Source organism: Ursus maritimus, unplaced genomic scaffold (assembly GCF_017311325.1).
Source record: "Ursus maritimus isolate PB19 unplaced genomic scaffold, ASM1731132v1 scaffold_3, whole genome shotgun sequence".
Classification (NCBI taxonomy): domain Eukaryota; kingdom Metazoa; phylum Chordata; class Mammalia; order Carnivora; family Ursidae; genus Ursus; species Ursus maritimus.
Genome location: NW_024425563.1, coordinates 15,859,730 through 15,881,249, shown reverse-complemented (window position 1 = coordinate 15,881,249; position 21,520 = coordinate 15,859,730). Strand labels below are relative to the sequence as shown.

The window sequence follows — 21,520 nt, the reverse complement described above, 5'->3', positions numbered from 1 at the left end:
TCTTAAATGAACAAACAGAATTACTTTTCCATCAAGAACGGAAGAGATGCTTTTTGGTGGCTGCTTGTCCCTTAAATAATTACCAGAGAGAAGCAGGCAGTAATGCTCAAAGAATTTTGTTTAGCCTTCCCAAAGCTCATCCATTTCTATCTGTCTGTGACATCTAAACCCAAATAAACTAATGCAAGACAATGACAAAAAAAGACTGAAAAGGGGATTTTGTAAAGTGATCAAAAGAAATCAGAAAGATGCAACAGGCGGGGAAGCTATTAAGGTGCTGGCTGAAAAGTCTTGCTTTAATGTGTACAGATCATTTTAAGAAAAAAATCAATTTACACATTATTCTAAGAATTCCCGATGGCACTTTTTTGCAGTCCCCAGAATTCCTACCAATCTGCAGCATTGTACCATGGAGTACTTTCTCCAATTTGAGCCTCTCCCTTCTCTTGGGTTCCTAAAACACATTCATGTTCTCCATCCGCTTCTCTCGTCTTCTGCTCATGACAGAAGACCAAGACCGCTTTCAGCCCTCTGGGCTCTGTGATTCCTCCTCCTTGAATCCTTTTCCTTTGTCCCAAACTCAAATCTCACTTCCAGAAACATGACTTAACATCAAACTCTCCCGGATTTTAACATTTCTCCATCAATACCCCTTTCTCAGCAACCGAAGTGCTTACAATCATTCCAAGTCCAGAGCAGTTAACGCAGTAGCAGACTGCTCTCCTTACAAGGCCTGCTTACAAGGTTGGCCCTTGGCTGGCATCTAGAAACTTGCATTTCAAGAGGGTTCCCCAATTCCCTCAAACAGTTAAGAGCAGCTCATTTGCACCTAAAATGTTGGTACAAACAATGTGGTTTATGCTGCACACCTGCTTTCCTTTTGCGAGTCTGGGATTTGGGTGTGTGCCATGCAGAAAGTGCTTACGTAACCAGCCCCCAGTAAAAACTCTGGGCACTGAGCCTCTAATGAGACTGGTAGACTATAGTTCACACGTGCTGTCACAACTCGTATCAGAGGAATTAAGCACATCCTCTGTGGCTCTGTTAGAAGAGGACTTTCTGAAGCTTGCACCTGGTTTCCTCCAGACTTTGCGCCATGTGCCTGTCTCTTTGCTGATTTTGCTTTGTAGCCTTTCACCGTAATAAATCACAGCTGTAATACTTACTGAGCCCCAGGAGTAATCCTAGCAAATCTTCAAAATAGGTGGTCTTGGAGACCCTAATACGCTCACCTCTCCCCAGACAATGGCTCCTTCTGTCAACGATACTATCATTTTCCACAGAAAGGACGCAGTGTGTAAAACGCACATGGGCTGAATTACCAGGATAGGTGGGGTGTTTGCTGCTGTGTGCCAGCAACAACCCACACATCCCAGCCCTGAGAGTGAGAACTGCCTGACAGAAACGGCTCACAGAGAGGACACAAAGTCAGGGGGCCAAAGGGTTAGGTAGGCAGGTCCTTTCAATTCAATGTGATATAATTCGATTCAATATGAGTCAATGTGGTATAGGATGGCACTAAGTACAAAGGAATGAATTCCCATGGGAGGTGTTTGCCAAGTTCGCCATCATCTCTCGGGCCACTCTTGATGGACTGGGCAGAAGAGAGATGAATAAAACTTCTCCTAGAGCCATAGCAACAATTTGTGACTGTGTGAGGAAGAAAGCTGTAGCCAAGAGCAAGGACACTGAAGCGGGTGCAGTGTCTGCACAGGGACCCCCCGAGGCCAGCGCTGGTGGCGCGACCAGGTCCTCCCAGCCTGCTCCTCCCAGCCAGCAGCCAGCAGGCTCCACTGACGGGTCTCTTCACATCGGGACATCCGCTCCATTTGCCGACTTTTTCTCCCTGGATAGTCTGTTTCCCTTGTGTTCTTCATTCCATCCTGGGCACAGCTACCAGGGAAAATGCTCCTTCTTACATATCGGTGTCTACCTCAAAATACCCAAATAGCTACTTTCCTCACGATGACAGAATCAACTATTCATACCGGCATTTAGAGCCATCAACTTTTGTGCATCAGTCCTCACCCCTCACTTTTATAAATGCTTATGTTTAGTGGGATGGATTTAATTATATTTCCAACATGCTTTATCCATTTCCATGTTTTTGCCCATTTTTTTCCTCTGTTATCCCGAAAGGACCATCTAGAATGCCTACCACTATTTCACATACAGCATCTGACTTTTACTTTCACTGTGAAAATCCAAGTCTTCTACGATCACCTCAATTCACCGTGATGCTCCTGCTAGATTACAAGCTTGCTTACCTGGTCTTCACCTTAGCATTAATGAACAGCTGCCCTAAGTTACTGGTTAGTTTTTGTGCACATGAATTATCTCTCCAATGGAATTACGAGCTCTTGGAAAGAAGTCCTTGTAATATTTCTTTTTTTTTTTTTTTTTTTTTTAAAGTAGGCTCCATGCCTAGTGTGGAGCCCAATGCATCGCTTGAACTCACAACCCTGAGATCAAGACCTGAGCTGATATCAAGAGTCGGATGCTTAACCAACTGAGCCACCCAGGCACCCTATAGTATTTCTTAATGGATCTCTACAATTCAGCATAGTTTTTTGAAAATCACAGTCATAGTATATTTTCTAATTGAACAAGAAAGTCACTGCTACCACATCGTGATCCAGTTATAAATTTTATGCTCTCCAGACCTTAAAAACCCATTCCAAACCAGCTGAAAATATGTCCCTTACTGCCCCTTCCTCTAACCCCTATAGACAGGGCAAGCATAGTAGGATTCTAATTTGCATTTTTTAAGTCTGTGACCTTGACATGCTGCATGGCTGACGATCAGTATGGTAGAATTGGTGACGTCATAGCAGTAGCCACAACTAGAAGTCTGAATGCTGCTGGGTCAGACGTACTGGTGAACAGAGTCTTAAATGCTATCACACAGCCACTATTCTATCAATTCATACAGCAGGGGATTGAAGATCAAACAGAAGCTGATGGAAAGATGACACAGCTGGGAATAGTTCTTGGATCTTCTAATTATTGGCCTGGTGAACGGAGGCAAATCATTTAACCCTTTCAATTTCTCCCTTCACCTGAAAATGAGAATAAAAATACAAACTTCTCCTATGCCATAAAATAGTTTTAAGTATAAAATGAAGCAATATACTGGAGAGATCTTTATAACTCCGTAACTATAAATGAAGGAATACTTTCATTGCTAGGATCTATCAACAGGAACCTGTCCCACCACCTTGCCAACGAAGTCTAGGACTAGCGATAGTCTATCTGACGGTGCAGAGTGTGTGTAATGAGCCTCTACTGAATACTGGCCTTCTGGCTTCAGGGAGAAACAGACATAGTCCACCGTCGTCCCGATGGCCAGACTGATAGCAGAAACAAACAACAAGGCCATCCACAACTAGGGCTCTGGGCACTGTGCTCATACAGAATTGTGGTGTCGCCTGGAAACGAGGTCTGTGCTTTGTTTTGGATGCTAGACTGGCAGAGTCACAGCAGCCATGGCTTCAGGGTTATTGTCTAACATAGAGACATAAATAGAACCACATCAAAGCCTTCATGAACTCAGTTCCCCCAGACCACCTGCAATGGGGAGATTTTGGCCGGGATCTCAGCACAGCAAAAAGAGCCAGATTCCCAATTACTCATTTTTAAATGCTGGCCCAAATCTAATATTATGGTACTGACAGATGCCCTTACTGAATTTCAGCTGACTATGATTTTTAAGGACTATTTTGTTCATCACTATCAAAGAGTAAAATAGGAATGTGAGGTCAGATGCTTTGGATCTGACTTCAGAATTATAAATGCCATGAACCTGAGAGATAAGGTCATTTTTTTTTTTTTGGTTGAGTTTTTTAATGAAATTGAGTCCTTGGAATAAAATTTAAACAACATTTATTCTGAGTAGCTAAAGCTTTGCTGTATCTTTTTCTTCTGCAATCTAGGGCATACGCCAAATGGCCCTCAGTTCTATAGCCTTGGCTTAAACCAGAAAAAAAAAAAAAGGGCTTTACTTAAACAAATGATTTTACTGTTTATGTATTTAACTGAGGTTTGGATAAGGGAATCTCCTGACCACGCCTGATTCTCTATTTGACTTCATTTTATCCAACAGAATTGTTGATACTGCTTTTGCCTCCAAAACTTTAAACAACAAAAACAAAATAAACCTCCGCATACCCACTCCCATGTCCAAGATTCACAAAGTATTGCAAAAGGCAAACCCAAGGGAATTATAAGACTAAGTCAATATTTATCTCCAGAGAACTTGAAGCATTTTTTCTCAAGTACTTCCTATAATTTTTGAAAAATATATATACTTTTACACATTTTATATTTAATATCTATAATGTTCATCAGATGCAAGTTCATTACTTCTAGAAAAATAAAAATGAAATTTTAAAACTGTTATACCACTCTTGTAAGCTTATCCAATGGAACACAAATACCGCAGCGATTTAATACAATGAAAAAGGAATGTTTCCAATCAGAGCGGAACCTCACTAACGATCTCAAACTGGTTGTGCTGTCTCCATGCAAATACTTTCAACCAGCTCAGGCTCACGAACCACCGTGACACTTGAGCACCACCAGCTGAAGCAGATGAATAACTAAGACCTTTGACCCCAGAGTAGACCCACACCAACCTAATTGAAAACATCTTTTTAGCCAATAAAAAATGGTGTTTGTTTGACCTTTGGGTGACCCAGGCACAAACCCACACCGATCTAATCTAACCAATCGAAAACCTTTTCCCGACTAAGAAAAAATGACACTTGTTTTGAGCAACTACCTGTAGACTCACGGACTAGTTCTGCCCTATCCGGGTACAACCTTTACTCTTTAATTAACAAAACCACCATAAACCACCACCAACATGCGAGTTGTTGACTTTTTCCGCTCAACAAACTATTCAGTCCAGTCTTCCAGTCTTGCCTGATAATGTGAATCAGTAGATATTAAGCTATTTTTATAATATGCCTTTTTCCTTGGTCTTCTCACAGTGAAAATATAGTAGCATTGATATATGCACCCTTATGGCTACTGCAGCTTTATAATAGCGAAGATACGGAAGCAACCTAAGTGTCCACTGATGGATGAAGACGCACACACACACACACACACACACCCCTACTCAGTCAGAAAAAGGAACTCAACCATAAAAAAATATGGAATATTAGCCATAAAAAAAAAAGTTGCCACTGAGATAACATGGATGGACCTAGAGGGTATTATGCCAAGTGAAATAAGTCAGAGAATGACAAATACCCATATCATTTCACTTTCTGGGGAATCTAAAAAACAAAACAAATGAACAAACAAAAAACAGGAACAGACCCATAAATACAGAGAACTGGTGGTTGCCAAAGGACAGGGGTGTGGGTGGATGGGCAAAATAGGTAAAGGGGAGTGGGAGGCACAGGCTTCCAGTTAGGGAATAAGCCACAGGAATAGAAGGTAGAGCATAGGGAACATAGTCAATGATTTGTCATAGTGTTGTATGGTAACAGATGAAAGCTATACTTGTGGTCATAGCAGAGCATGTAGACTTGTCAAACCACTATGTCGTATGCCTGAAATTAATATAACATTTTGTCAACTGTACTTCAATAAGAAAACAAAAAAAAATACAGAAAAAAAATGGCCACATTAATATTCTATTTTATGCAACATTAGAGTTTATTTACTCATGGAAAATCTACTTTACCTGAACTTCATAAATTTCCTATACTGATTTTACTAGTCTTAAGCTAAAATTTGTATGAATACTCACGATTTTCAAAATGTAAGTCTATGTGGTCACCTAAAATGAATTATAATGAATGTCTTTATAAACGGAATTGTAGGAAGCAATGTTTTTATAACTTTTGACAGTGTTGCAAATTATGACTCTACACTGACTTTATTAGAATTATCTTCGAAAAATCTTAAATTCTTGCCGCTTGGGTTTAATTATAATACACTTTACAGCATTAATTAAAGGCTCTGAAAATTTATCAATGCCTTTATTGTCCATAATATGCTCTTGCTCCAGGATAATTGCTGACTTACACACACAGATTGACACTTTATTATTTTTCAATAAAACATTCTGCATCCTTCCATTCTAATGTTGCCAGTAATTACGATGCATTAATCAGACCTAGTCAGTCTTATTATCCTCATTGCTTTTGCTTTTTCCATTAATTTATCTGAAGGCCCCACTATAAACTACAGATCATAAATTGAGGGAGCAAAATTTGGGGGCACAGTCATCTTAGTAAAGTTAACACTGCTACCATGAACTTGTCAGACTGTATGGAGACTCTAAGACGTGATTTCCAGAACTTAGTCATTTCAGAGACAGATGACTTCATGGAAGCAGACAGCTTACAACCCAGGACCTTGCAATTAAGGAATAATTAGGATTAAACTTATAACAATGGCTACTGATTTACATTTTTAATGTACATGTTAACTGTTTTTGACTGTGATATTTATACTTCATATTTTTATGACTATCCAGATTCTAGGACTAAAATGTTTTATACAGATACCTAGTGTTATACTCAATACGGCCCAAACTGCATATAAAACATTAACTATTGGGTTTGTATCTTTGTCCTGGAATACCAGGGAAGTTCCTTCTATGAAAGTATTTTCCTAATGATACAACCAGCTACAATTATGATAATGATCATCCATGAAAATTAACTTCATCTGATTGTCCCATGATTGATACTTACCGATAAAATTATAACACTGATATTCACCAAGAAGGTTATTCTGTTTAAAAGCAACTTTTCCCAAAGACAGGATTGATGTTCCTACAGTTACCAAACACAAATCACTACAGCTTTTCAGAGAAGCCATTTAATCCATAATCTTGCTGACAGTATGACATTCCAGAAGATAATTGGCCGGTACTTTTACACTTAACTAATTGAGGAAAATGCTCTTTTGCTGGCAGAACTAACTACGCTTTCTTTTTGTGCAAAGTTAGGCTATTTTGCTCTAACAGTCCCCAGACAGCTGAGAAGGAGACTTACAAAATTTGCCAAAATTGCTCAGATTGCGCCCCTCCTGGTTTCATGATTTATGTCAAAGGAATATCACCATATAATGCGTGACTTTAGAGAAAGGTTTCTGCTGTCTAGAAATAGTTTTGACTTCATTTTAAGGGTTTAATAGTCAGCTGATGGAGTTTTCAGGTCTATCTAACAGAGCCACTATTTCTATGAGATTCTGATTGTCTCTTCCTCTATCACAGCAATTCTGGCATTTCTACTCAACTGAATGAGGACTGGTTTTTTTTGTTGTTGTTCAAGTTTTCAAACACCATCTAATGTTACATTACTCTTCTTGGTAGTATTTCAAATGGCCTAACAACCTTTCATATCAATGTGCGCAGCCAGGGTGGTATATAGGCACTAAGAAAGAACAGACTGCATCCCAAAAGACCCGGCTGCAGGACGTAACCCGTATGCACCAGCTCAGATGGGAAAGGATATATGGGACCGCATCCTGAAGGTTCAGAATGAAAGGGGGCAGGACTTCAAGTTGGATAAAGGAGTCTCTCAGTGTGGGAGCACTCCTCTATAATAGTGCATTTAGCACATTATCAGGAACCCCAGAAGATGATGCTACCACTCCATGGCACTCTGGAAACTTGAATAAAGAAGGTTAATGTTAAGCAGAGTAGAAATTGTAGAATTGCTGTGATAGAAGAAGTGATCAAAATCTCGCAGAAATAGGCATGATAGAGTTGCTGTATTAGGTACAGCTGGAAAATCCATTAGTTGACTCTGTTCTGCAAGAGGATGCAAAGAATATTCCCCTTACAAAAGCAGTGAAAACCTGGTAAGAAGGACACCATCATTGTTGAGAAGCCCTCCTCTGTAGGTTAGGTCTGATGGTAGGAAATGCCTTATGGAATGAGCATTCTGACAGCAACTGGGATTACAGAATCCCAAAATAATAGGGACCATACAGCAGCACTTAACCACTGAAGCAAGGTGGGTACAATTACTGCAAGACTGAAGTTGCAGCCGAGGGGGCTTGACCCACAGAGGCCTATCAAATGGGTAATACAGCATGACCTCCCTAGAGTCAAGATGGATTATCAGATAAAATGGGTATTGCTCAATCCATACAATGATAAGAAATCAAGAATGGAGGATCAAGAGATATGAGGACAAATGCTCCCACAGAGTCATAATCTTTTGCCTCATTTCTAGACTTAGGCCAGTTTCCAAAGATAAAACTCACTGATTAGAGAGAGCAAGTCCACAGGAGAAAAATCCTGCAAGATCTTAGCAAAGGTCTATAGCAACATTTCCCCAGCCTCTAACTAAAAGGATCTACAGACATTTACCTGGGTAGCTGTACACTAGGGAGGCAGAAATGTCCAAATATTCTAAAGACTACTGGACAGGAGTCCAAGTTGATATGCATATTCTAGGACCTGGGTATGAAGCAATATTTTGGTGCCCTGTTAGAGTAGGGATGTTAAAAAATTAATTAAAAAAATAAAGTCCTGGGCCAGGACTGGGTCACAGAGAGTCTACTGGCTCCACAAATCCACCAGGATTAATTTCCCTGATTCCTAATTGTGTAATTGGAGTGAACATATCTGGTATATTTGGCAGAACTCCAATTATTGGTTTCTTGGCCTGTTGTACAAGAGCTGGCATAGGGAGGAAGCCCAAGTGAAACCATAAACCACCCCCCCAGTCATATCTAAATCAAAACCAATGTCACATTCTCAGAAGTAATGGGTACTAGATGATATTAAATGATTAACTTTTAAGTTATGACAATGGTATTGTGTTTATGTTTTTTTTAAATTATTACCCCTTTACATGCCATCCTTAAGGACTACAAGAAGCCGTGGTAGTGGTCCCCAAAATATCCCCATTTAATTCACAAGCTGAGCTCCTACAAAACCAGACATGATACAGGAGAATAATGCTGGATTACCACAAACTCAACCCACTGTATCTAAATGCAGAGATCCTCTGAACTTGAGTGTATGACATAGGGCCATTGATTTGGCAAATGATTTATTTTCCATCCCTTTCTGAAAAGAGAATCAAAAACTGTTTACATTCACTTGGTAGAATTAACAGGGCTTTTAACTTCTCTGAATCCTATCCAAATGTAGTGCAAAGGGACCTGAACCATATGAACATTCTGCAGAACACCACTTGGTTTACTCTATCAATGCCATCGCGTCTAAATGGATGGCAAGAAATGGCAAGTAAGTTGGAGGTCATAATGAGACAGAAGGTGGGGAGATAAGCACTACTAAAAAACAGAGGTCCCACACATCAGGGAAGCTTCTAGGGTGTAGTGGTCGAGGGCATACAAGAACATCCTGTCCAATCTAAAGGAAAGACGATTAGATTTCACAATTTGACTACTAGCAATGAAGCACGGCACTGTGTAGGCCTCTTTGGGTTCTGGAGGCAGCATACTCTACGCTGAGGAATACTGTCCTGACCCATTTATTAGATGACATTAAATGCTTCCATCTTAGACTAGAGCGCAGAGCAGAAAACAGCTCTGTACCCAGGGCCAGTCTGCAAATAAAGTATCCCTATCACTTGGGTCATACAACTAAGATGACTCCATGCTACTAGAGATATTGGGGAGGAGAAAAGATGCTCTGTGGGGTTTATGGCAATCACCAATGGGAGAATAACAACATAGACTGGATTCTGAAACAAGGTTGTGCCATCTGCAAGAGAGAACCACAGATCTTTCAAAAGACCACTTCTATGCTACTCTGTGCTGCTGAAAGAATACCTGAGGACAAATCACCAGGAGGTCATGACCTGTCAGATCATTCTGTCAGATCACTAAGCCAGAAGGTTGGGTGGGTCCAGCTGCAATTCATCATTATATTTAACTGGGACCATCTGGGATTTGGCAGGAGCAGTTCCAAAGACTACAAGTAAGTGTCTGAGTAGGTAATTCAGACTCCCCATACCATCCAGTCTTATAGTACCAGGCCTCTCCTTTGACTCACACCTGTGGAAATATGGGGGTCCCTACTGACCATCTGATGGAGGAGGAAAAAGCTGAGATTGGTTTATAGCTGGGTCCACTTGGCATATGAGTCCAGGTCAAAGGTGGACTACTACTTCACTAAAGCCTACTCAGGAATGGCCCAGAGAAATATAGTAGGAAGGAATCTTCCCCATGAACATAACTTCAGGTAGGGCAGCTGGTCATCCACTTTGTGTGAAAAGATAGGTAGCCTGACGTATGAATATACAATGACTTACAGGCAATGGTGAATGACTTGGCTAGTTGATCAAAGGCTTGGAAGGAAACAGGGACGTGTGGGGAAGAGGCATGTGAATGAACATATGAGAGTAAGTACAGGGAGTGAAGATCATTGTATTGCATATCAACGTCCACCAGGGAGCACTCACTTTATAAGAACTGAAAACTTAGACATAGTCATGCGGACTTCACACTGTCACGAACCATCCACAGTCCTGTCGAGTCACCATGATAGGAGCGGTGAATGTTGTTTGGGTTCAACAGCAAGGGATTTCACTCACCAAAACTGAGCTGGCTACTGCCCCCGCTGAATGTCTAACCTGCCAGCAAAAGATACCAAGGCTGGGCACCCAGCATGACACCATCCCTCAAAGGGAATAACCAGCTACTTGATGGTAAGTTGATCGCACTGAATCCTTTCCACTGTGGAAGGGACAGCAACTTATCTCAACTGGAATCAACACACATTCTGGCTATGGGCTCACCTTTCCCTGCTGCTGGGTTTTGGTTGGCACCATTATGCAAAGGCTTACCGAGTATGTGACCCATCAACACTGGGTCCTGTATAACACTGTGTCAGACTGGAGAAACTATTTTACAACAATGGAGGTGCAGAAGTGAGCATACACCCATGAAATATACTCGCCCTATCACATCCCACACCACCCAGGAGCCGCAGCCTAACAGAGTGGGAATGGCTTTGGGAGGTGTTAATAGACTCTAGCTTTCAGAGGATACCCTATGAGCACTATCCTCCAAGCTCAGCATGCTCACTAAACCCATGATCATTTCACAGGGCTGTTGCTTCTACGGTAAAATACGGGGATGCAGAACCCAAGGAGTAGGAGTAGGAGCAGCACTGCCTATCATCATTCCCATTGGCCCGCTCAGGGAATTCGTGTTTCCCATCCCCAGAACTCTGGGCTCTGAGGGTCTGAATCCCAGGTGGGGAACATCTTAACCCTTAAACGACCACACAGCCGGTTACTTTGGGATCTTCGTGTCAAGACAGTGACAGACACAGGAAGGAGTCACATCATCTTGGCAGGAGTAATTGCTCCCGATCATTAGGTGGGGCTCTAGTTGTTATTTGACAAGCAAGCAGAGTATATCTGGCACCCAGATTACCACTGGGGCATCCTTTCTGCAGTTCAACTCCTCCCTCTGCACCATCCTAGTACCTTCATAGTGAAAGCACTTCTGAAGAGAGAGCAGCAGGGATCAGATGATCAGAGCACCACCTCAGCTGTAACTACCAGGACACTGAATATGCCAAAAACCAGGGAAATGTGGCCATAGCAGAATGGCTCTACCGACCTGAGTGAGAACTGAATGACTCAACCCCTGGGGACTGCAGTGCACTGCTTCTGAGCCCTCAGCCCTTGTTCCCTTTCTTTTTTTTTTTTTTTAAACCACTTTATTGAGGTAGGACTGACATACAAAAAGCTGTACATATGTAATGTGTACAACTTGATGAGTCTGGAGATAAGCATATACGTATGAAACCATCAGCATAATCTATGCCATAAACACATCCATCACCTTCAAACGTTTCCTCCTGTCCTCATTAGCAGTTATTAGAACACTTAACATGGTACCTACCCCCTCAGCAGCATTGTAAGTCTACGATAGTGTTGCTCACTACAGGCACTATGTTGTACAGATCTCAAGGTTTCATTCATCCTGCACAACTGAAACTCTGTACCCTTTGACTATTACTTTCCCATTTCCCCTTCCTTGGATGAATCTGAAGGGCATTATGTCAGTGAAATAAGCCAGACACAGGAAGACAAATACTATATGATACCACTTATATGAGGAATCAAAAACAGTCAAATGCATAGAAGCAGAGAGCAGAATACTGATTGTTCTTTTCTCCTTTCTTGATACTCAGCCAAGGACAGAAAGAAAAGCCAGGCTCCCAGCAGCTATGTTGGCAGGGGCTTATTGGAGAGGCTTGATTTCTTTGCCCTGGTTGTGTTACCCACCCTACACCTCCTCATTGATCCTCCCGAGGTTAAAGGCAAAAGATTCCACTGTTACAGTAAACACACAGGCAAATAACCAAACCTGCCTAACCAGTGCATAGATCCTCACTCTTGAACTTCCATTCCTTGTTCCTAACCTTGCAGGGTGTCTTGACAGTTGACCCCCAGGGCACAATTTCCAGGTTAGTGGAGAATGGTGCTTTAAGGTGGTAAGGGAACATCTCTCATAGTCCCAGGTCAGTATTTTCCATTATTTTTATTTTACCTCCATTTTTTTCCTCTAATTTCTTTCACTATTCATAGAATACCTCAACAATACCTCATGAAATGGTTTTAACCATTTTGTCCTTTTTGCAATAAAAACTATTATTAAGTATACTTCCCTTAAATGCATACATTTTAAATACTGTACCATAAGTTCATTTTATTTTATTTTTTTAAAGATTTTATTTATTCATTTGAAAGAGATAGAGACAGCCAGCGAGAGAGGGAACACAAGCAGAGGGAGTAGGAGAGGAAGAAGCAGGCTCATAGCGGAGGAGCCTGATGTGGGGCTCGATCCCATAACGCTGGGATCACGCCCTGAGCCGAAGGCAGACGCTTAACGACTGCGCCACCCAGGCGCCCCCATAAGTTCATTTTAAATTAGTTTTTAACAATATTCTTTATAGCGAAGAGTAGTTTTGACATTTTCCCATTTAATTAGCGATAGGCTCTTTAATTTACTTCAACTATATATGATAGTATATATGATTTACAGACAAATAATCTAAAATGATGTAGCATGTTTGGTTAGGAAACTGGAAGGTATCAAAAAATGCAGACCAAAGTTTAACTATATATTGCTATATTAAAAACTGCTTTCAAGATGTGGTGTTTGAAAGTTAAGAATTCTGAGTTTCAAAAAGCTAGCTCATTTATTTTTAGGACTTTGATATGTGTTTCTAAATGAAGAAATAAAATATAAGACCTCAAATTATTATTTACAAGCATATTTTCACAATTACCATATTGCTGGGTTTGGAGGCTTGGTTCCTTCGAAAATGAAAGGTCAAATTAGCCAGAATCGTGAGTATATTTTTTCTTTGTATATTGATTTTTTAAAGTACTGAAGTACAAAGTACCCACTAGAGTGGGTAACACAACCAGGGCAAAGTAACTCAGTGTTGAGTGCATTTTGATTGAATGAATGTATAGATGTGGTAAAGATCAGTAAGAGATAGGTTTGTGGAGTAAGTATGCATCCTTCCTTTAACCACTGACTGAATATAGCTTTACATCAAACAATATGTGCTAGATCAATCCACTGCCTCTCCAGATCCACTATCTTTCTTTATCCCACATCTCATTGTAAAAGGTTCACTTTCATGGGTTACCTCAACAGTGCCCCTTGTGCTCTGGTTTCTACTAGATTTGGTCACTGGAGGTACTGAAGGTAAGTGAAGCTGGGGTATTTATTCCCTCAGCTGGTAGGTCACCTGGACTGGCTGTCTTGTGACTAAAAGTTACAGCTCCTGTGAAGGAGTTCTCTCCATCTCCTCACTTCTTCAGACTTGACTTGACCATGGCTCCTGCTGAGTTCTTGACTATCCCTTGTAGTTTCTCCACACTCTGCTCACACATTTTAAATATTCTCTCTATTAAACACTCATCAAATACACTATTTAAGTTTGAGCATGCTACCTCTTTTCCGCCTAAACCCTAACTCTTATGTAATACAAGACTATGAATGAAAACAAGACTATGAATGAAATTATATAATGTTCATAAACATGGCAGCCTGTGTTAGTCAGCAAATGTTAAAGGAACTGAGCAACTGAATCATGAGCTCTCTGATCCGATATCTATCAAGTGCCACACACACTCAGCCAAACACATATTCAAGGCTCAAGAGAAAATCAGTCCAAATATTTACTTTATTCTGATTTTTAAAAGTAGAAATTGAAACCACAACATCTTTAACTATAAACACTCTCTAACAACCCAAAAGTTTGCAAACCATCAGTTGGAAAAAAAAAGTTTTGCTAAGTGAAATGATTATTTTTCACCCCATCCCAATGGGTAAATTATGAATAATGTATACGGGACGTGTGTATATGTGTTTGTTGGGGGGGTGGTGATGGTTTAGAATCCCTGAATATGTAAGAATGTACAACCCTACTGATGAAAATTAAGCATAGCAGCAAAGCTTGAAATGAATTTCCAATCACTTAATCTATAAAATGGAAACAGAGCCACTAGCTTTCCTCTAATCCAGAGTACAAGCCAGGATCCAAAGAAGGATTATTTACTGTCCAGTGGGAGACACAGGTCTAAGACCATCCCATCCCATAACTGCTTGAGTCTCTGAGAAGCCATGAGCAACTGGATTATATGCAGGGGATGAATATAGCAATACATTATTAGGGGAACATTATGTGAAAAGTTGGGATCACTGACTTCTCAGCTAATAGCTATGATGTGCAGAGAGTTGGGAGCACTCCAAGACTGCTGCCTGAGAACAGAGGAAGCAAAGGAGACATGGTCACAGCAACGTAGGTAAGAGGAGTCCAGTTTTCTCCCATTTGGTTGACCATGCCAACAGAAGACAAGGCCAGGAAAGGGAGCATAATGTGACTCTAGGGGATACCTGTCACAAAATATGTTTACTGATTTTCTTTTAATAAAATTCCTCCAATTCTATTATGGCTTAAAAGTTACTGGGGGAGTGCCAGCTGCCAGGCTATCCAGTGAAGATATGTTTGCAAGACAAAGAACTTGTTGTCCAGACCCTTCCTACACTTCCCATCTCTAACCTCAAAGCTGGCTATGCCTAAATACCTGTTTCTTCTATCACACACACACACACACACACACACACTCTCTCTCTCTCTCTCTCTCTCTCATGAGAAAGTTGAAGATAGTCTACAATCTACTAAGCAAGAGAAAGTCCACAAGCCCCAGGGCAACACCAGAAAGAGTAGGGTAGGTGAACCCAATGAAGGAAGGCCATATAAGAGTAGAGGGCTGACTTCCTTCTCCCTCACCATGTAAAATGCTAGAAAGAATTGTTCCACTTCCCCTTCCTCCTCCTCCTCATCTTCCTTTTACCTCCTTCCCCTTTCAACCTATTTCATCTGTCCTCTTTACAGGCTAGAAAGGAACCAACTAAAGGTCACTGTGAACTGAGGAGATAATACCAGCTATAATGGAAGGCCATACCCTTGAAGCAGAGATAGGTAGCCTTCCAAATAAAAAGTTGGTAACTGACGCTACAATATGATATTTTCTTTCCAGCATTGGTCAACACAGCAAAATTCATGAAACGTTTTCCAAGTCTCACTCACTCAACACTTCTACCTCAGAGAGCCAATATTTCCTTGCACCCCTCTATTGTCAAAAATGCTATGCTGGTCAGCTCGCCCCATGCTCGATCCAAAAAAGTCATATGAATAAATAAATTAGGAATTAACTCATGAGGAATATAGTCTTCCAAATTGTCTTACTTTACCAAATCAAAACTTCTCTTTACTGAGTCCAGCTTACTATTGATTTAAAAAAAATAAAAAATCTTTGTAGTGTGATTCACCACCAATTTAACCTTCCCACAGAGTCCTTACATTCCTAAAGTAGACCTTTGTACAATGAAAAAAGCCATAACCCAAATCTGTTGGGGTCAATAACATGTAGAATCTATGGAGATTCATAGCATGTGGCCTGAGGACCCACCCTTTCCCCGCTTCCTTTTCCCAGTGGCCTGGTACCCCAAGAGGCCTTTCTCCAGTCACACTGAGAGAGAGAGTAGACATGATCAGCCACAAAGTGAGGAGGCCATCTCTTTCCAGGAACGCGAGAGCGTCCTAAGAGAGCAACACCTTTCTTGCTTCTGTGTGGTCCTTCCTCTATTGAGTTCCGCTCAACCACAATACTGTGTCAACAGAAGTCGTGCTTCTCAACAAGCCACGGATTTGCTCCTGCTGAGCCAGGAGTGTGACAGACCAGTAGTCCTCAGGAGGGGGTTTTAGCAAAATAAGAAGTGTTATTTTTTTTAACCATTGACAATGAAATTCACCATGAAAGTGTATCCATCGCTCTTAAAATGTGCTAATACCTGGATTGAGACCCCTGCCTCTTGCAGTGAGTTCTACAACTAAAACACCTCTTGAGGAAAGGGACCTGGAGAAATAAGGCCTTTCAGAAAGGAAGAGACATACTGAGCCCTGGATTCGGGTGAGAGGACTCATCTACCTCGGGTGCTTGTGAAGGCCTGGGGAGCCTCCCGCGATGGCCGTGGGGTGCTGGGCCCCTTACCTTACCACACTGCTTACATTTTCCCTCCTGCCGACGCCTGTGCACCCAGTGATGACGCACAAAGTTCTGTGGGAAAACAAAATTAAATGAGTATGTTTAAATTCGCCAACCCCATTATTAGTTTTTTTAAATATTTTAAGCATATAGATTCCCATAAACCATAACCTAAGCCCATTAGCACAAAACCAAATATGTGTATGTGTGATTTAACAATAAACATGATTCCGCTTGGAAAACTGAAGCCACTCCCATGCCCAGTGATCTTTCGTATTTGCAGAAGCCATTCATTGTGTCCTCCCTCCACGTGCTCTCCATGGCCACAGCATAATGCTCTTACTCTGCTTCCTTCCCAGAAAAGCGCTGTGCAGAGTGGGAGGTCACTGAAATCCCCTCAGAGACGTGAAACAGTGAGGGAGATAAGATAAAGCAGCAATATCCATTTTTAAAAACAAATATGTATTTAATGCGTTATATACCCCAGGCAGGCACCACACCAAACATCCACGTTAGAAAGAACTTCAAGAAATTAGGTTCTCAGAAAGAAACAGATCTCCTCATTCAGGACATACAGGAGGAGAATTTTTCACTAGCGAAAGTGAAGGGAAAGAAAAGCTAAAGGGGAGAAAGATGACTGAGGCAAGAGATGTGGGCCCGTCGTGATGTTTGTACAATGACATTGTGTTTAAACTGTCCTTGGGTTCTAGAAATTAGATCGGCTTTCAAAGTCTATTCTCATCTTGGGCTACAGGAAACACAGAACTTCCTTTTCCTCCCAAATAGACAATCCCTCCTCGGGCGGGGAGTTAAGGAGCCCCATTACCGCTGCTGTTAGGATATACTATAGGAGAGAAAGTTGTCTTTAGGCCCAATGGCACAAATAAACTTACATACAACTCATCCTTCTTAGACCGATATACATAAAATATTTCCTTTTTTTTTCTCTTGCTCTTTTCTGAGAAAACACATTTTACCTGACACTGACATGTCTATCATCAGGCCACAGCCTATATTTTCCCTTTCAAAGGCCCTTTAATATATATCCAGTCATTCAGCAAATACTTACTAGATGCCTACTACCTGCCAGTTTTAGGTATACATGTATAAAACCTACCTGTTTTAGGTATACAGGAAATAGATCAGTGTTGAGGAAAAAAGAAAGTTCTATCGACACATGAAACTCAGAGTGACAAAAATACCTCCAACAAACATGAGCATTATCTAAAATGCCACCTCCATTTCTCTTTCTAATGTCAAATCAATCCAAGTTAAAACTAAACAAAGATCCTGGAGGAATAATCGTCTTTTAACTATAACAAGATATAAAGAAGCATAATGGTCCCACTAATTAGTCTAAATTTTGTCTTGCTTTTCCCACTGAGGCAGTTTAATAAAACAAGGACACAATTCTTATATTGTTCTCAGAAAGAAGCTAATAATAATATTTTTGAGTACTGTGTGTCAGCCACTTTTAAAAAAACGCTTTAAATGTAATAATTATTTTAGTTTTCATGAGAATTTTTGTAAGTAGAGGTGCTATTCAGTCGGTACATACCAGAAAAATCCCATGAGTTATTAAAATACTGAAATATTCCTGTACTGGTTGATAAATTAGTTTAGTTCCCCTACCATCCTCTTGGATCCTCCCTAACTGCCATAGTACCCCACCTCACCCCACCCCCTCAACATTGGAAATCACTTCTACCCCCATTATTAAGCAGCTAGAATGTTCATTTTTGGCAGGTCTCTGGGATTCTGTTCCAATGAGCTCTCTTTCGAAAACAAATCATGTTGCTTGAGCAATGCCACCAGGATCCCTCCCCCACCCCGCCCAAACCCAGCACAGTCAGAAGACTGGGCTGTGCAAGTTTCAATATCATACAATGTTGGGGCCCATGGCCAGCTGTGGCCCTCAGAACAGTGAGCAAGTCGGGAACCTGCCCAGTTATATGGGTCCATAGCACCTGCTGGACCCTACACCGCTCTACCTCACAGGTGAGGCTGATCACCTCAGCCTTCCATCCACTCAGGTGATGAGAATTCTAGCCCACTGCTGCCTTAAGAAGAGGGCTGGGGAGGACTGGGCCAGCTGCCAACTGCGCCATGTCTCAATTCACAACATTGTAGGACACTTTATCGGAGGGTTCTGTTTGAATTATCATTATCGTCCTCCTTTTAGAGATCATAAAACAAAGGTATTGAGTGGTGACTTGAGATTCAAGGGTCAGAGCAAGGATTCAAACCCAGGCAGTCTGGAGACCGAGCCTACACTCTGAACCCCTGTGTCGCTATGCTTTTCCTCTGCTCTGAGAGCTCGGGATCAAGCTCCTTCAGGAAATGATTTCAATGACAGTCAGTAGTAGAAATATTGAATATACAAGAACGTCAGACAATACTGTAAGAGAGAAAAATTTACTGTAATTGCTGTTAGTTTAGCAAAAGCTGTGGGAAAATGAACAACGTCATTGATGATAAGGGAAATTCTCCGCTTATGGAGATTATAACTCACCTAATGACTATCAATTTAAGGAGGGAAATGTTGGAAGAATTTGATGCAATTGCCTATGAAATCAGGGCTGACTCATGGGGTTATTTCGCTAGTGACAGATCTAATCAAAAGATTAAACCAACAATTTCCAGAAAGCAACAATTATTTAGAAATTATAAGACTGCCTTAATGAATCATTTAGGTTGCAACATGTGTCATTTGGTAAGAAGATTTATAATACCATGTAGTTTAATCTGTTAAGGGAATATAGGGGAACACTTTTAAATTGTTTACTTAAATATTACTATATGACTCAGGAAGTTGTTAAATATTTTGAATATCATTCTTTCTAGAAATTGGGTCACAAATTAAGGCACGGAGAAAGTAACTGAAACAAAAGCACTCCTTGGGAAGAAACTGAGTAACTGCCTCCCATGTGGAGCTCTGATGCGAGAGGTCAAGCATCCTTCTTTTTTTTTTTTAAGATTTTATTTATTTATTTAACAGAGATAGCCAGCAAGAGAGGGAACACAAGCAGGGGGAGTGGGAGAGGAAGAAGCAGGCTCATAGTGGAGGAGCCTGACGTGGGGCTCGATCCCAGAACGCCGGGATCACGCCCTGAGCCGAAGGCAGACGCTTAACTACTGTGCCACCCAGGCGCCCCTCTTTTTTTTTTTTTTTAATAATTTTTTATTATGTTATGTTAGTCACCATACAGTACATCCCTAGTTTTTGATGTAAAGTTCCGTGATTCATTACTATGAAAAGATCTTCTTAGGCCTAATAGAAATTCCTTCTATCACTGCTTTAACAGTTCGAACAAACATCCACATAAATGTGTGGTGAGTGGAATGGAATTCTCAACCTAATTTTTTTTGATGATCAACTCAGGTAGTTATCACTTTGGAGAGTCATCAGTGGCCATATCCGTCAGGGGGAAAAACCCAATTTCTGTAAATTCACTGCTGTTTTCTAATCCTTACTCTGAAGCACTTTCATTTTTCACACTCTTTCCTTTTGACTATTATTCACATCTCCAAAGTTATGGAGCTGAAATTAGACTCGGGATCCTTACACTGCAAACGTGAGTGTTGACACACTGCTGTTAAGATGGCAAAGCAAGGCTTCTAACACCATGACATCTTTTTATTGTTCATCAATAATCTCTGAATTATGCATATACTATCTTCAAGTACTGGGCAAGGAAAGGGCTATTACTTATGGGTGTTAAAATCTCAGTGATACATTATTTCAGGGTTTATACTCAGTATTGTTAGCAGAAATACATAACACTCTTGCTCACTTATTTCAAACAACCACTTCAATTCCTAATATTATTCATAGAGTGCGTGAAAGAATCTTGAAATTATAACCCAATCTATATAGCTTATGTCTAAGAAAACTGAGGTCCAGAAAGATTCCACCTAGAGGAGCCCTACCAATGTTCATTAACAAACTTCCACGTGTCAGACATTCCACAAAGCTCAAGGTACAACGATTAACAATCCCTGCTCTAGATCCCTACAATGCCATTGAGGCAATGCCAATTAAGTGCAAACGCAACAGAGGTATGATCTGAACCCAGCCAAACTACTTCTACGGTGACTGTTCTTTCACTGACATTCAGTAAACTATGCAAGGTCTCTTAATTAAGAATCTCAAGTGAGTCATAGCCTACCATAAGTTTCACCTTCAAATTGTCCTCTTAGAATAAGAGTTCTTAGGCATTGGGGGAGAAACTGACTTCTGTATAAATGCTTCCAGTCAACAGGTCACATCCTCTATGTCCAGTGAGTTTGGGACAAATTCCATGAGTGACTTCCCAAAGCTTACACTTCAGGGGGACAACAAAGAAGCAAATGAGTAATACCCATAGGTAATTATGACATACAAAGTGCTCTGAAGGGGCAGAACAAGGTACTTTGATAAAGAACAACGTGTAACCTATTCAGAGGAAGTCAGCAAGGAAGACCTTGGAGGGGGTGATATATGAGCTGAGGCCTAACTCTAAGAAATGGTTAGCCATAAAGAGATTTCCAGGACAAGAGTGAAATACATAAATATCTGAAGGTGGGGAATACCTGAATGCATGTCTCAAGAATCGAAAGAAATTCCATGCGGCAGCTGGATGGGTCTGGCAAGGTAGGCTGAGGCAAGACTACGCAGGGCTTTTCATGCCGAGATATAGACTTGGGTTTTACTCTAAGTGCTATGAAAACTAATGGAGGATTTTAAGCTGAAAAATTACAGGATCTGACTTCTGTTTTAAAAAATCACTCTATTGGGGCACCTGGGTGACTCAGTCATTAAGCATCTGCCTTCGGCTCAGGGCATAATCCCAGAGTCCTGGGATCGAGCCCCACATCGGGTTTCTCTGCTGGGAGCCTGCTTCTTCGTCTCCCACTCCCCCTGCTTGTGTTCCCTCTCTTGCTGGCTGTCTTTCTGTCAAATAAATAAATAAAATCTTTAAAAAAAATAAAAAATAAAAAAATCGCTCTCT

At 41.0% G+C, this 21,520-nt stretch overlaps 1 protein-coding gene across 1 annotated transcript in view; it reads right to left on the bottom strand.

Moving 5' to 3' along the window:
- DGKI (diacylglycerol kinase iota) overlaps positions 1-21,520 on the bottom strand; it is a 414,447-nt gene that overhangs the window by 211,253 nt on the left and 181,674 nt on the right. Inside the window, 1 exon segment of the mRNA XM_040643960.1 lies at positions 16,536-16,601. Within this exon segment, the coding sequence (XP_040499894.1) occupies positions 16,536-16,601 (66 nt within the window).